General features: G+C 36.6%; 1 protein-coding gene across 1 annotated transcript in view; it reads right to left on the bottom strand.

The window, feature by feature from the left end:
• Positions 1-16,388, bottom strand: part of TAF4B (TAF4b RNA polymerase II, TATA box binding protein (TBP)-associated factor, 105kDa) — a 158,398-nt gene that overhangs the window by 98,727 nt on the left and 43,283 nt on the right. The window contains exons 8-9 of the mRNA XM_006835034.1: positions 12,962-13,097; positions 12,219-12,324 (exon numbers count right to left, since the gene is read on the bottom strand). Of these exons, the coding sequence (XP_006835097.1) occupies positions 12,219-12,324; positions 12,962-13,097 (242 nt within the window). The remainder of the gene's footprint in view (positions 1-12,218; positions 12,325-12,961; positions 13,098-16,388) is intronic.

Raw genomic sequence — 16,388 nt, 5'->3', positions numbered from 1 at the left:
TGTTGTTAAGTACCCTGGAGTCACCTGACTCATAGTGACCCTACACAGAGTTTCTAAGGCTGTAAATCTTTATGGGAGCAGATCACCTCATCTTTCTCCTGTGGAACCACTGGTAGTTTCGAACTGCCGACCTTGAGGTAAGTAGCCTGATTCGTAACCACTACGCTACAATAGAAACTATCATTTCTTTATTGGAAAAAGGTAAAAATGATTTTTTTTAAACGTATTAATTGGGTGGTTTTGAAAAAAGTTGACAGAAACACTCTATGACCTCATCCATTATAAACAAAACAAGATCTAATGCCATACCCCTCTTCCTCTTACTTAACAAAAGAACCAACCTTAAGGATCTATTTTAAGTTTCATTTTGGTGCTATACAATAAGCACTGAGCTGATAACTAACTGGAAGGCAGTGGATCAATTACACCAGTCACTCCTTGGAAACTCTACAGGTTCCCTGTGAGTGGAACTGACTCAACAGCCCTTAACAACAAGAGAGGGCGACTGACACCAAGTATCCAGAGAGTAAACTTAAATACAAGATAGACTTTACTATGAAAATGTGTGCATAAAACCACATATAACTTGAATTACTAGAAAAGTATCATTTAAAAATGAAAACGGCATCTTATATCTTAGAACAATAATAAAAGATACCTGAAAAATAGGTGCCTACGATTATACATACTTCAGTTTTCTTTTAAAACCTCATTATTTCAACAAATATTTAAATGCATATTATGAACCTAAACTGTAGGTGTACAATACTAAACAAAAGTTGTTGTGAACTGTAATAGATAATTAAAAAGCTCAAATAAATATATGAACAAGCTAATATTTGATGAGAGTGAATCTGATAAGGAAAGCTACTTTACAATGATTATACCAAGGGCTACCTCTCTGAAAATAATAACTTTTAAACTGAAATATGAAAAGTCAAGTCATGTGTACTAGATTTACTGAGGGGCAATTTCACTTGGTTCTTAGGCTAGTAGTATAATGAAGAAATTGTCTCAGAGACTCCTGGATTAACTCAGATTCCCTACAACAGGACTAACTTGGTTCCAAGACAACAGTCAAACTTTCTTCCTGCCAAAAACAGTCATAAATCCTCTCTAGAAAAAGGCAAAGTAAATTTAGGCCCTGGGGCTTAATCTATTCATTAATCCAGTCAATGAAGCTCTACTCTAAATTCAACTAGCAGTTTTTTCACTTTTTCAAATCTTTGCTTCAATTTTTGATAGAAAACTGTTGCTTGCTCAGTTTTGTAATTCTGTATTTTTCTTTTTAAACATTGAATAATAGTTTCTTAATAGTCACCATTTGTTTACCCAAAATTTGAATTCATTAGTTCCCCATAGTTTAACTCATAATGACTTTTTCTGTGTGTTTTACCTACAAAAATAAGCATCACACTCTGATTGGTGACCACGTTCGTCACTGATAAGGGGAAATGAGGAAAAACAGCAATGAAGCTGGGAGCTAAGCCCTACAATGTTCAACAGACTCCTGTGAACGTGGGTGGAGACCTGGTTAGCCAGCAGTGTGGCAAGAACTGGGGACTCTTGGGCCCAGAGTCAATGACATAGCCACAGAGGACTAGAGTGGAGAGTGAAACGTCCAGCTGGTAAGAAGAGAGGGCATATGGACAAGAACACCCACACTTGCAGATAATACCCACTTGACCTGGCTTCAATGACTGGATAATCAGAGCTCAACTAGAAGAAGAAAGAAGAGGAAAAAAAAAGAGTAATCTCATACAATCTGATGAACTTGACCTACACCTATGGATGCAGTAGCTCAAATCTTTACAGCCAGGATCATTCCCACCCCCTCCATACACAGAGTAGACAGGGATGGGCAACTTGGACATTGGCTACCAAAAAGGGGGGGCTTCAAAGGCAAGAAGTTACTGGCTTACAAGCTTTCAAGAGGGAACCTAGATCCAGAGGGCCTGGAGGAAGCTAGAATCTCCAGTGAGTAGTATTCAATCTGTCTAGGCGGGGCTGATGTAATGATATGGAGACGGGTCTCTTGTGATACAATAGTGAATAATTGTTATCAGGACTGATTGTGAGGGTTGGAAATGTAAAGGTAGATGTTTTATAGCAAGGAGGGGAGTGATTAACTTTTCAGTCTAGGAGCGGAGGTCCCTGGGACCATCAAGGGAGAAGAGCAGAGAGCGGGACCCTACCCAGAGAAGCAGTGATGCCTGAAATGGAGACAGAGATGATGACGTGGAGCGATGGAGCAGCTGGAGACTTTAGATCCAGAGAGGGAGAGCGACTGTGTGCTGAAGACCTGGAAGGTACGGGGGGAAGGATTGCAGGTTATACCCTTTGGTTGGTTGATGATGCATGGAGGGAATTGTAACCAAGGCAATGAGACGACATACAATAGAATGAATGTAAAATTAATGTTCTCCCATGTAAACTATCACATAATTCATAATAAAACATTTAAGAAAAAACAAACAAACTAATGTTCTCTCATGTATGCTATCACATAATTCACAATAAAACATTAAAATAAGCATCACAAAGATGTTATATAATGATATCTTTAAAGTGATGAGAATAAACTCAACCCATTAATTCTAATCTCACTCCTCACATCATTGTTTATGTAAGTAATCCACCATGATCTGAAAATTATGATAAATTTTTTAAAAGAATTTGACAAGGTGGCTGGACTGATCAAATTCTGCACTCCTACATAAAATTAACAAAAAAGGCAATTACCAAAAATATTACTATAACCAAAAAAAGCTTAAAAATATACTAACAGTTAATATAAATTATATACAATCTGTATACATGAAATTGTATCATTTTATTTGCATAAATGGAGACATAAAAACATTCATAAATAGACAACTCAAAATTAGAAAGACATCAGTTTAAAGAGAAATGATCTTAGGTCATACAAATCCTAATTCTAAAATGAGATTTTAATAGAATTAGGTTGACTCTTAAATTTATAAGTGGATTTCAAAAAGCTCATGGAAAAATTCCGTTATTTTTCAATTCCATTTTTCCAAAAAGCTTTCAAGACAGCAAAGATTCAAGAATCATGAAGGAAACCAAGAGGAGGGGATATGGAAGCAAAAAGAAGAAAAAAAAAAAAAAAAAGAAGAAAGAAAAGAAGGAACAGCAGGTGAAGGGACATGCCTGATATGATACAAAATCCATTTTGCAAACTAAATCATTAAGCTATATATATTCAACTAAATAGTATTATTAGAAATGTATACATTCACCAGGAAGACAAAGATTTGAAAAAACAAACTAACAAACAAAAGGATATCCCAGAGAAAGAAACAAAAATAAAATTAACTCCTTATAGCATCAAGGCTTAATTATGCTGAGTCAATGCAAAAATGGCACAGTGGTGTCAAAGGACCTGTAACTTCAGGGGGAGAAAGGAGAATCAAGATTAACACAGGCCCAGAGCTGATTCCTATAAGACAAAGGCCAGATATCCTTTTTCTCTCCAACCTTTTTATTAATCGTAACACCATCCATCCATCCTGCCCATGGCACTCCCTACTTCTCTGCTAGGTTTAATAGTCATTGGGAAGCAATAGGTTGCCCTTTAGAAGGAACAACTAAGGTGGCAGTCCTTCGGTCAGGCAGCTTTACAGCCCTGCCTACCAGCCAACCTCTTCTATGCCACTAGACCTGGACTTTGCCTGCTGGGTCAAATATTAACAAAGTCTGGCATTTCTCAAGCTGAAAAAATAAAGAAAAATTTGAAGCTTCAAGTTGCAATGTTGAAGGATTCCATTGGCGAAATACTGAGTGATACAGGAAGCATCAAAAGGAGATGCAAGTACAACACAATTTCTTTACCAAAAAGAATACTCAACCATTTCTGAGCGTGGCATATGATCAAAATCCAATGGTACTAAAGGGAAAAGTCTAAAATGCACTAAAGGCAAATGACAGAAAAAAAAAAGCTCCAGGAATTGAAGGAACAACCTATTGAAACGTTTCAACAAACCGATGCAGCACTGGAGGTGCTCACTTATCTTTATCAGGAAATTTGAAATACAGCTACCTAGCCAATCGAATCAAAGAGATCCATAGTTGAGTCCTTTTCAATGAAAAGTTATCGAACAGAATGCAGCAATTACTGAACAATATCATTAATATCTCACAAGTAAATTTTTGTGGGAGAAAATTCAATAATTGTTGTAACAATAGGAATCTGTGAGAAATTTAAACCAGATTCAGAAAAGGATGCGGAATGAAGGATATCACTGCTGACGTTAGACAGATCTTGGTTGAAAACAGGAATACCAAAAAGATGTTTACCTGTGTTTTACTGACTATGCAAAGGCATTTGACTTTGTGGATCATAACAAACTATGTTAATGTGAAGAATGACAATTCCAGAACACTTAACTGTGTTCATGTGGAACTTGCACAAAAACCACGATGGAGTTCAAACAAAACAAAGGGATACCTTTGTTGTTGTTAAGTGCCATTGAGTCAGTTCAGACCCATGGTTAGCATGGATAGGGTTTCCAAGGAGCAGCTGGTGTGCTTAAACCACTGAGCTTGCGGTTCAAATCAACTTTGCAGTCCAGCGCATTAACCCACAGTGCCACACCAGGACTCCAAACGGCCATTGGAAGGTTTAAAATCGGGAAAGGTGTGTGGCATACTTATTCAATCTGCATGCTGAGCAAATAATTTGAGAAGTTGGATTATATGAACAAGACAGACATATCAGGATTGGGGAAAGCCTCATTAACAATCAGTGATGTGCAGATGATTGCTGAAAATGAAGAGAACTTGAAGCACTTACAAGTGAAGATCAGAGAGTCTAGCTAGCTAGACAATGAATAAGGAAAACCAAGAAGAACTAGTGCATTTGAATTATGGTGTTGGTGAAGAATATTGAATATATCAAAAATTGCTAAAAGAATGAACAATTATGCCTTGGAAGAAGCAGTCTGTCTGCTCCTTAGAAGCAAAGTATAGCGAGACTTAATCTTGTGTACTTTGGACGACCAGGAGGACATCACGCTTAGTAAAGTGGAAGGTCAGCAAAAAAGTGGAAGACTCTCAACCCAGCTGGGCTGACACAGTGGCTGTAACAATGTAACAATGGGCTCAAATTAACAATTCAGGCAGTGTTTCATTCTGTTGTACACAGTCACCACTAGGTAGAATTGACTTGACAGCAAGAACAACATCGTAAAATAAATTGCCAAATTCCACAAGTATAAAATTGAAGATTTCTGGTTCATCGAAATAAACCTCAAAGTAAAACTGTAAACCTAACAGATGGCTGTAACACCCTAAAATTATAAAGGATTTCATAAGAACACTTTTTGCTTTTGTATATCACAATTTTAGCCGAAAGTCACTCTGGAGAAGAAAAACTAGTAAAATCCAAAAAAAATTATTTTAAATTTTGTTTGACTGCATCAGAGACTGACCAAAGAAGTTAGTTCCAGAGCAGGGTTACAGCCCTGAGAAAAGAGAACCTCAATGATGTAACCCTAATTTTTTTATGTTGCTTTTTCCTGGGGCATATGTTTACTCTGGGGCAGTTGCTAAGTAGTAGAAAAGTTAGCATAACATTAGGCAATCTTATGAAGATGAAGAGACAAAACATTAAAGGTCAAGGATTCCAAAGCTGCCAGAATTAAGGAATAGGTCCTATAAGGGATTGAAGCACAAGGAAGTTCCCGCAACACATTTACCAGTGAACTTCTGCATAAGTGTAAGAAGAAGCCATACAAGAGTCTGATGAAATGCACAGAATGAGGCGATAAAAACGAGTATTCAAAGCCCAGCAAAGAACGCATTCCAGGTCTAAAGTGAACCCCTGAGAGATTACAGCCTAGGGTGAAGGGAACTAAAAGTAAAGGGGGAAACAAAGACACTACTAGTTTTGAACAAGTTTAATCCTTTATTAGACTGAGCTGATAAACTCTGCTTATTGTTGTTGTTGTTGTTGTTAGGTGCCATCGAGCCGGTACAGACTCATAGCGACTTTATGTACAGCAGAAGGAAACACTGCCTGATCCTGAGCCAACCTCACTATCATTGCCACGCTTGAACTCATTGATGCCGCCACTGTGCCAATCCATCTTGCTGGGGTTCTTCCTCTTTTTCTCTGACCTTCCACCTTACCAAACATGATGTCCTTCTTCAATGACTGGTCCCTCCTGACAATATGTCTGAAGTATGAGAGACGAAGTTTGGCCAACTTGGACTCTAAGGAGCACTCTTGGCTGCACTTCTTCCAACAGAGATCTACTGGTTCTTTTGGCAGACTATGGCACTTTCAATATTCTCCTCCAACACCATTACTCAAAAGCATCAATTCTTCTACGTCTTCCTTATTCACTGTCCAGCTTTCATATGTATATGAGGTTATTAAAAATAAATTGCTTGAGTCAGGCTCTAAAAATGGTAAATTCCAAAAGCTTTTCATTTTTTAAATACATATCTGGCATTGAATTTAAAATCACCAAGTACAGGAAGAAACAAGACTATAAAAGCCAGATAACAGAAGCAGACTCACATAACAATCCAGATATGGGGACTAACTGCTTAATAACACAGAAGAAAAGCTAATTCCACCAGGGAACAATAGCCTATAAAAAGTAAACATGGTTATGATTTTTTATAATGTAGTGAGGCTTGATTAATAACAATTATACATCTAGATACAACTTTAAAAAAAAAAAAAAATTTGAAAATTGAACCAAAGCAGGCAGAAACTAGAGGGAGTCAACCCTTGGCAGATCAGAACTCTGGGTAAGAGGTACAGTTTATGACTTTGGGCCTGAGGGTACTTGCCAGTCTGTGCTGCCACAGTCCTTGCCACCTGTGCTACCAAAGGGCGGGTTGTGCTTGAGAACAGCTGGAAAATTAGTTTAGACACACCACAATGTAAAGTGCCACCCCTTCAAATATCCACATAAATATATCACTGATTGATAATGGCTATGTCTTGGGACACTTTATAAAAATAATCAGAGGAAGATGAAGAAACTGAGTAAATATTTCAGTTGCTGGTCATTCCAGTAAAGATCAAGTTTGGATTTCAAGAACTGTAAAGTTAAAGTCTATTAAAATAAAAACCAGTATGTTTAGGAAGAACATAATTGAACATAGAGTCAATAATTACCTGAAAACCAAATAATCATTCGAAGTCTTAAACACAATAAAAAAATCTGCCATACATGAATAGCAGGAAAACCTGACCTGGGGTCAAGAAATAAACTAATCCTGAAATAAGGTAGATGCTGCAATCAGCTGTCAAAGACTTTCAGGCAGCATACAATTATGTTGAAAGACTTAAAGGAAAATAAAGATGGAAGATAAGTCAATAGAACTGCAGTGCTATGTAGGGAACCATCAAACAGGGTCTAATGCACATATAATTACAATCATAAGGACAGGTGAGAAAAAAACATATACACAGATAAGGACCGAGTAGAAAACAAACGTAGGGATGCAATAAATTCAGAAAATGTAGGTGAAACATAAACTAAGAGACAGGCACATCATAGCCAAGCTACTGAAATCCAAAGAGAAAATCTTAAAAGTAATGAGAAAAAAACACTATTACAAACATGGAAACAATGATACATGTTTTAGTCTGGTTCTCTAAAGAAATAAAACCAATGAAGCATATTAAAAAACTTAAATTTATTTCAAGGAAATGTCACACACAATTGTGTATGCTGTAAAGTCCGAAGGTCTTGGGTCACCAGACAACAGCCTAGAGGTCGCTGCAAGCATATAGCCCAAGAAATGGAAATTATAAGGTTGAAAAAGAAAATAAGTTTTTCCAGAACATCTATTTACATGCTGGATGCAAGCAACCACTCCAGTAAAATTCCTCTTCCAACTAATTGGCTGTTCACATTAGATCACAAAATGGGGGATGATTACACAGTATCTGTTGAACCACACAGAATTTTAACCTATATTTAAGCCAACACATGACATGTCATGATTCTCCATAAATAATTCTGACTTCTATCAGAAACAATGGAGATCGGAAAACATGAAATAACACAACTTTAAACTTAGCTAAAAAAAGACTTTTAAGACCACTAAAACTCTATTTCTAAAATGCAAGCAAACAAAAATAGTTTTCAGAAAAGTAAAAATTAAGCAATCTCCACTGCACTTTACAGTGCAGAGCAAGAAATACTATGGGAAAAGCTTCAGGCTGAAAGCAAATAACACCACATGAAAATTAGGACCTCCAGAGGGAAATGAAGAATACATGAAATGCTTTAAAGAATTAAAAGCCTGGGGGGCCTGGCTATGCATTCCTCTACTCTTAATGCAAGGAGATGGCTCACAGACTTCTCCAGAGGGTTCCTGGCCTCAGTCATCTCTAGGAAGCTTCCTCAAGGTCAATGGGCACCCCTCAGATCCCACAGTGCCATACTGCTAGGCTAGCAGCAACACCCAGCCCAGCCAGGTGATACACACCAGCAGAGTCTGTACCACCACGTTTAAGAGTGAGGATGAGCCTGATTTTCAGGTTTAAGCTGTCAACAGTGAAACCCCACAATGGTCGTGGATTTCCATGCATAATGGTGGGCCCCTGACAGATCCTGGGGCTGAGGTTAAAGAACCTGGTGGCCAAGCAGCATGAGCAGGTAGAGTTGGCCAAAGTAGACACTGACGACCACACAGATCTATCTCACTATCAATTATAAGGTGTCTGCTGTATGTGCCCATCATGTTAGCCATTAAGACCATGGACGTGGTGAATAAGTTTGTGGGCATCAAGAATGAGGAGCAACCCTATCCAGAGAAGCAGCGATACCAGAGATGGCAGCACAGATGGGGACATGGAGAGAGGGAGCAACTGAGCATTCTAAATTCATGGAATTAGAGGGACTGAGAGCTGGCGGCCAGGAGGCAGATTTGCAGAATGTTTCCTTTGGTGTTATAAATTATTATATATCTGAGTGTAGCCTTGAAAACAAAGAACAGAAAAGTAATAAATCTCAGCATGCTGTCTAGTTCTTGGTACTTTATTGTGATCGTTAAGGTTTTGTGTCAGCTTGCCTTGGTCAAGATTCCCAGTGGATGGCAGTTGAGAAGTAGTTATTCTCCATGATGAGATCTAATAGAATGCAATCAACCCGATGTTGAGGTCTGTTAGGATTAGTCAATTAGTTGAAAGGACATTTCCTTGGGAGTGTAACCTGCTTCAAATATACTGGGCACTCAGGCAAAGCTTGCTTGCTCTATATGCTTGATCTGGATCTTGCATCTGACTTGTTTTTCAATCTCTAGTTTTTGGACTTGAGCCAGTGAGTTGCTCTTTTACCTGCCGATCTTTGGACTCATCAACATCCCATCTTCTTACCTGCTGAAACTGTTTGTCTTCCCATCTTGGTTTATCAGCCCTACACCTCCATGAGTCAAAAGCCTCCAGCCTGACATCTAACCCACAGACCACTTACACAACTGTATGAGCCATTTCCTTGATACAAATCTCTTTACATATACAAATATAAACTTTACTGGTTTTGCTTTTCTAAAGAATCCAGCCTAAGGCACTTACCTTCCCCAAATTCATCCTCAACCTTTGTTGAGCAAGAAAATACTGAGAAAAACTGAAGAAAAGGAAACATGAATGCTATTGGTTGGTATACGGATGAAATATACTATTGGCAAAAAGACAAAGTGCAAGTACAGTGCCGGTTAGAAAAAATAAAATTAAAAGGCATTTTGGTAGATTAAAGCATAGGCTACAAGAAAAGGACAAATAATTTTAACTAGCAGTCTTTGAAACATGTAATTTCTTAGGTCGAAAGCAAGCAAAAAAGATACTGAGAAATGAATTTTGGTAAAGTACACAGGATGCATTAGGAGAAAATTTACAGTGCTGCAAACCAAGAAAGAACCAAACAGGCTTTCAAAGATGGCCAAATACAAAGCAAAACCTATTAAGACATATTGGAGACAAGAAGAAAAACAACCAAAAGAAAATGAGATAAAGACGTAAAAATAGGTTCAGAGACAAAGTAATCACAATGAAAGAGAAGAAACACTAATGAATATGTGGTAACAAAGTAGAACTAATACAACAAAAAATGGGAAGACACAGCAAAAGAAAGCAAAAATATACCCACTGATGTTTTATACAGACAATAGTTGGGAATTGAAAAATAATTATAAGCAAAGGACAAACTGTAAAACTTCCATGAAAAAATCTTTGTAACTTTAGGTTACAGAAACATTTCTTAGAGAAGACATGAAAAGCACAATCCATAAGAGAAACAATTAGTGATTTGTATTTCATTAAAATTAAAAATTTGCTCCACTAAAGACACTGTTAAGATGCTCCACACAAAGAGAAAATATTTGCAGATTACTTATCTGACCAAATCTTGAATATATACAGAACTCAAACCTCAACAAAAAAAAAAAAAGAAAGAGACCAAAGATTTGAACAACAAACCATCAGAGCAGATATATGAGTGGCAATAAGCACAAAAATACATTATCACCCTTAAACAAATAATTAATAAGGGGGAATCTGATGCAGACGTGCAGACCCAGTCAGGCGTTCAAGTCCCCGTGGGCCCAAGCGTTGCTGACCATCCAAACCATAGGCTCTGAGGATCAGACTTTAGCCACCTAGCAGACATAGCAAAATGTCCCTTTTCTGATTATTCAGTTATGCTGGTTAGTAATTCCATACATGAGCCCTGGATACCACAGATAAATGTAAAAACCTTCCCTAAAAGCCGAGACTGTAAATTCCAAAAAGGCAAAGTTTTCCCCCCCCAAAAAAGCTAAAGAGGATATAGAGAAACTCTGTTAACTGATGGTATGTGGAGGGGATTATAATCAATGTAATGAAACAAGGTATATGAATGTTTTAATGTGAAACCGATGATGTGCCCTGAAAACTTTCACTCAATTCACAATAAAAAACTTAAAAAAAAAAAATACATTATCAATATCTTCACTCATTGTTATTAAGTGCCATCCAGTTGGTTCTGAGCCTGTATAGAGTTTCCCAAGCTATAAATCACCATGGGAGTAGAAAGTCTCATTTTTCCTCCTCAGAGGAGCTGATGGGTTCAAACTGCCAACCTTGTGGTTCACAGTCTAGTGTTTATTAAAATCATTAATAAAAATACCTACTAAACACCTAATATTTTTGCTGTTAAATGCTGTAGAATTGCTTCCAACTCATATCGACCCTGTATAGGGTTTCCAAGGAGTGGCTAACAGGCTTGAACCATTAACCCTGTAGTTAGCAGTTCAGTACTTATTCTACAGCACTATAACAGGACTCCACACCTTACAGAATAGTTAAAACTCAAAGTACTGATCACATCAAGTGTTGGAAAAGCTGTGGAGCAATAGGAACTCTCATCATTACTTATAGGAATGTAAAATGATACAGGCAAATAATATGGTGATTTTTTTAAAATAGCTAAACACACACTTACTATATGATTAAGCAAGCACACTCTTAGATATATAAAACAGAAAATTTATTTTTACATAAAAATCTGTATGAGAATGTTTACAGCAGCCTTCTATAAATAATCAAAAACTAGAAACAATACAAATGCCCATCAACAGGAAAAAGATAAATTTAAATTTATATACTTCTCAGCAACAGAAAAGAACAGTCTTCTAATTTTCAAAGCAACATGGATAAATATATATATATATGCTATACATAATTTTCTAGAGTACCTGGTGTGGCACTGTAGGATAAGTACTGAACCACAAAGTGGGCAGCTCAAACTCATCAGGTACTCCTCAGAATTCCTACAAAGGGTCGTTACGAGTAGGAACCCACTCAGAAACGACTCAATAGCACTTAACCATAACAACATAAATAATGTAACAATCTAGTTATATAGATCCAAGGGGAGACAACATGATAAATGGCGATGGTGTGTAAGGAAATATTCAGTACACTGATTTGAATTTTATTTGCATAGGTGTACATATATATATATATGTATTAATTTAACTGTATATATATATATATATATATATATATTAATTTAACTGAATATGTAAGATTTATGTTCTTTACGGTTTATAAATTATATTCACTATTGTGAAGTTATTTTTTTAAAAAAGGCATCAATATATTTGTATTATTTAGGTGTTACTCTGTTCTCTCTCTTTTCTTTCTGAAACCTTACTTCCTTACAACCAGATCAAGTTTTAACTGTTATCCTTACCTGAAGAATGTTGTTCCATTCTCTTTTATTTTATTCTTTTGAATAGAAGACGCTTGAATTGAAAGGAATTTATTTCCTGGCAAGGTAATCTGCTTTAAAATGGAAGCTATAAAAACAAAACAAGAATGAAAATAGGTAGAACACAAAAAAATACAATGATCTCACATTAGGAAAAATTTAAGATAACAGCTTTCAATATACAGTATAATCAAAGATAATTTCAATCTGCCCTAGAATTATGTTAAAATTATAATGAGGCAATGAATTTACTTTCTGTATAAGAAATCATTTCTAAGACATCTCCATTTCTTTCTTTATGATTATAAATATATCATGTACATAAAGTAACTGAAATATATAACAGTATATAATTGTATTGTTAAATTTTAAAAACACATAAAAGTCCTAATTTACATGTACAAGACTGATTTCCTAACTTTAAGAAATAAGGCCGTAACAAATTCACAAATTAAAAGGTACTCCTTTTACTAGTAAGCTGTTATAACTAATTATAGAATACTATGAGTAGTTGCCTCTTTCATCCTAAAACAACATACACCCATAAAGAGTGGCTCTGTAAGCACAAAGAGTGTAATGAGTAGTCATCTTTAAGTTTTCTCTCATAGGGGTGAACTGAAAACATCAAATCTCTCTTCTCATAATATAGACAGAAAAAATAGAGCACCAAGACCCCATAGTGTCTCAAATCCAGTGTGATGAGGCAGGAATAGGCAAAAGTCTACCTGGGGAAAACTGACTGCCCGATAGTACAGTGTCAACTGGTATCTTCTGTTGTCCAGAAGTTTGAATGGTCAATGCTGAGGAATGGGAATGTGCAGTCGCTTGTTTTGCAATGCCTCCTAAAGGGTGCTGGACTACCTGAAACAATAAGAATTATCAATATATTCATTCTATCTACTTTGAGATGGTGTGGTAGCATAGTGGGTTACACACTGGGCTGCTAACTGCAAGTTTATTTATTTGAATACACCAGCTCCACCAGAGAAAAGACGAAGTGCTCTAGTCCTGAAAAGATTGACAGCCTTGGAAACACTATACAAAGTCCCTATGAGTCAGAGCCTACTCCACAACACACAGCAACAATCTACTTTAGGGAAGGATAAACTTTCAATGATATACAACAGATTATACTCACCCAACTATCTATCCATCTATGCATGCCTTTATGTTACTGTAATAAGAAAGAATACTTAAATTTTAAATTGTATGTAGCAAAACTATCTTGTCCAAGAGTGAAAAACAAAGCTATCTTACAGGTTATATAACATTTTTGAAGAGAATTCAAATTTCCACTTTACAGAACCCAATTTAAGTCTGAATCTGTTACAGAATTATGTTGCCCAAAATACACTGTAAATCCTAATACCTGTACCTGTGGTTATAATCCCAGTGGGAATAGATTTTCTTTGTAATGTAAAGTAGGCAGTATCAGTGCAGAGTATATCTTAAATTAATCCCTTCTTAGATATAAAAAGAATAGATTAGACATGCAACAAAGCAAGCACAGCTGGGGGAAGACAGATGGCACGTTTCATGAGATCTCTAGGAACCAAGACTCTCCCGTAGAACCAAAAGAGGCGCCGGGATTCATACTTTTAGTCTCCTAAATGGTAAGAAAACAAATTTCTGTTTCTTAGAGCCACTGACTTGTGGTATTTCTGCTCTGAAAGCACTATGTAACTAAGAATCTATTTCCTTTTTAACCTGTGCTGGGAAATTTCTAGCACATACAAAAGTTGTTGAGTCAGTTCTCATAGTGACCCTGCATAGGGTTTCTGAGGGGCAGTTTCCAAGGAACAGCTGGTAGACGGAAGAAAATGAAACCCCTATATACTATTACTCATACCCATGAGAAAAAGATAAAGCTATCTGCTCCCAGAAGGATTTATGGTCTTGGAAACTCTTCATAAGGTCCCTATGAGTTGAAACCGATTAACGTAGTTTTGTTTTTCTACCATTACCCAGCTTCAACAATTCTTGATCAATCTTGTTTCATTTATGCTTCTACTGATAACTTCCCCAGCACCCTCAATTACTTTAAAGGACATCACAACTGTGTATCTTTTAATCCATAAACATTTCAAACCATATCTCTAAAACTCTAAAGATCAGTTTTTAGGTGTTGTTTTTAAAAGGTGTTGTTTTTTAAAACAACTTTTTGGGAAGTAGCAAAAGACATTCTTCAAGAGAACATAATTCAAGAAATATAGAAGGTAAAGGCTAGAAATATAGGAAGAAAAATTAATAGTAATCCCAAACCTACTACTGATTAGTGGATTCCAACTAAAAGTTACCCTATGGAGCAAGGTAGAACTAACTGCCCCATCAGGTTTCTAAGACTGTAAATCTTTACAGCAGCAGATTGCCACATTCTTCTCACATGAAGCAGCTGGTGTGTTGGAAACAACTTTTAGGTTAGAAGGCATGTGCTTTAACCACTGTGCTACCAGGATATCTAATATAGTAATAAAACCAAACCAAAAACCATACCCATTGGCATCGAGTACATTCTAACTCATAGTGACCCTACATGGGATTTCCGAGACTGTAAATCTTTAAGGGAGTAGATAGTCTTCTCTTTCTCACAGGCAGTATATGGAGGGATTGAACTGCCAATCCATTGCAATTAGCGAGCCGTCCAGTGCCTAACCCACAGTGCCACCAGGGCTACTTAAAAATAGAAACAGTAGTTACGTTTGGCTTCAAGGAGGAAAGAAAACCAAAATAGCACAGCTTCTTTTTTTTGTCAATTCAAAGACGAGCACATTCTATCATTGAGCCAGTGAAGTTATTTAAAAGTCCTTACAACTCAAAGAAGACTAATATAAATTATTCATAGTCATATGAGGAAATAAACTACTAAATAGAAATACAGGGTTATGATTTATTTTTATTACTTTTTGTAAATAAAATATAAATCTAATGTCTAGCATATATATCACTAGGAGTACAGTGGCTCCATAGGATAAGACTGAACTGCAAACTACAAAGTTAGCAGTTTGAGCCCACCAGCTGGTCCCCAGAAAAGATTTTAAATCCTGAGAAACCCTACATAGCATTCACCATGAGTCGGAACCACATCAACAGCACTTAACAACAACAACATGTATTTATTAAAAAAAAAAAAATAACAAGTAACTAACAAATGTCATAGGAAGTACTCCTATAGGAACTTGTTGTTGTTGTTAAGTGCCGCTGAGTCAATTCCGACCCATAGCAACTCTGTATAGGGTTTCCAAGGAGTGGCTGGTGAGCTTGAACCACCAATCTTGCAGTTCAAACCACTTTGCAGTCTGATGCATTCACCCACAGTGCAACACCAGGACCCCTATAGGAACTTACTTTTCCCTAAAGAAGAAACACAAGATGGAAAAATGTATGACGGATCATTCTTTGGGCTTAGACAAGAATTCTTTGAAAAAAGGAAACATTCCAATGACGCAGAGGTCAAACACATATACTGTAAAGCACTGAGAATCAGGTTTATATTTTGCAATACAATACAGATTCATAGTCTAATTTATGTACTCAGAATGAAACACAACAAAACACCCCTAAGAATTTGAACTTAACTCTCAATTGTTTGTTTTCCTCCTTGGCATCCTTTATTAGATATTCTTTACAGTATTCGTATTATAAAAGATAGTTATAAAATATTTTTAGAAAATTGTTTGCAAATTAGTATCATATCATTTTTGATGCCTACCCAAAAATATAACACAAAATTATGAGCTCGAGTTTAACAACGCTACATGCCCATCACTCCTCGTGTTAATGACTGAAAGACTAAAGGCAACGTATGTGATCTAACAAAAAATACGGGCACCATACTCCTGGCACACTTGGCATGAGTCCCTCAAATTGGAAGGTACTCACAACATGACAGGGGAAGAGCTACCTCCTCAAAGTAGAGTTGACCATAATGATGAGAACAAAGCAAAACCTTCAGATCTTCATTTGCTCACGGGGCACAACTCAAAATGAGAAGAACCAGCTGCATACATTCATTAATAACCAGGACATGGAATGTACAAAGTATGACTCTTAAGAAAACTGGAAGTTGTCATATATGAAATGGAATACATAAAAATCAATATTCTGGGCAATGGTGTTGTTGTTGCTGTGTGCTACTGAGGTGATTCTGATCCA

The sequence above is a fragment of the Chrysochloris asiatica genome, unplaced genomic scaffold (assembly GCF_000296735.1).
Source record: "Chrysochloris asiatica unplaced genomic scaffold, ChrAsi1.0 scaffold00015, whole genome shotgun sequence".
Classification (NCBI taxonomy): domain Eukaryota; kingdom Metazoa; phylum Chordata; class Mammalia; order Afrosoricida; family Chrysochloridae; genus Chrysochloris; species Chrysochloris asiatica.
The sequence above is the reverse complement of the archived record's forward strand: the minus strand, read 5'-3'. Positions and strand labels throughout refer to the sequence as shown.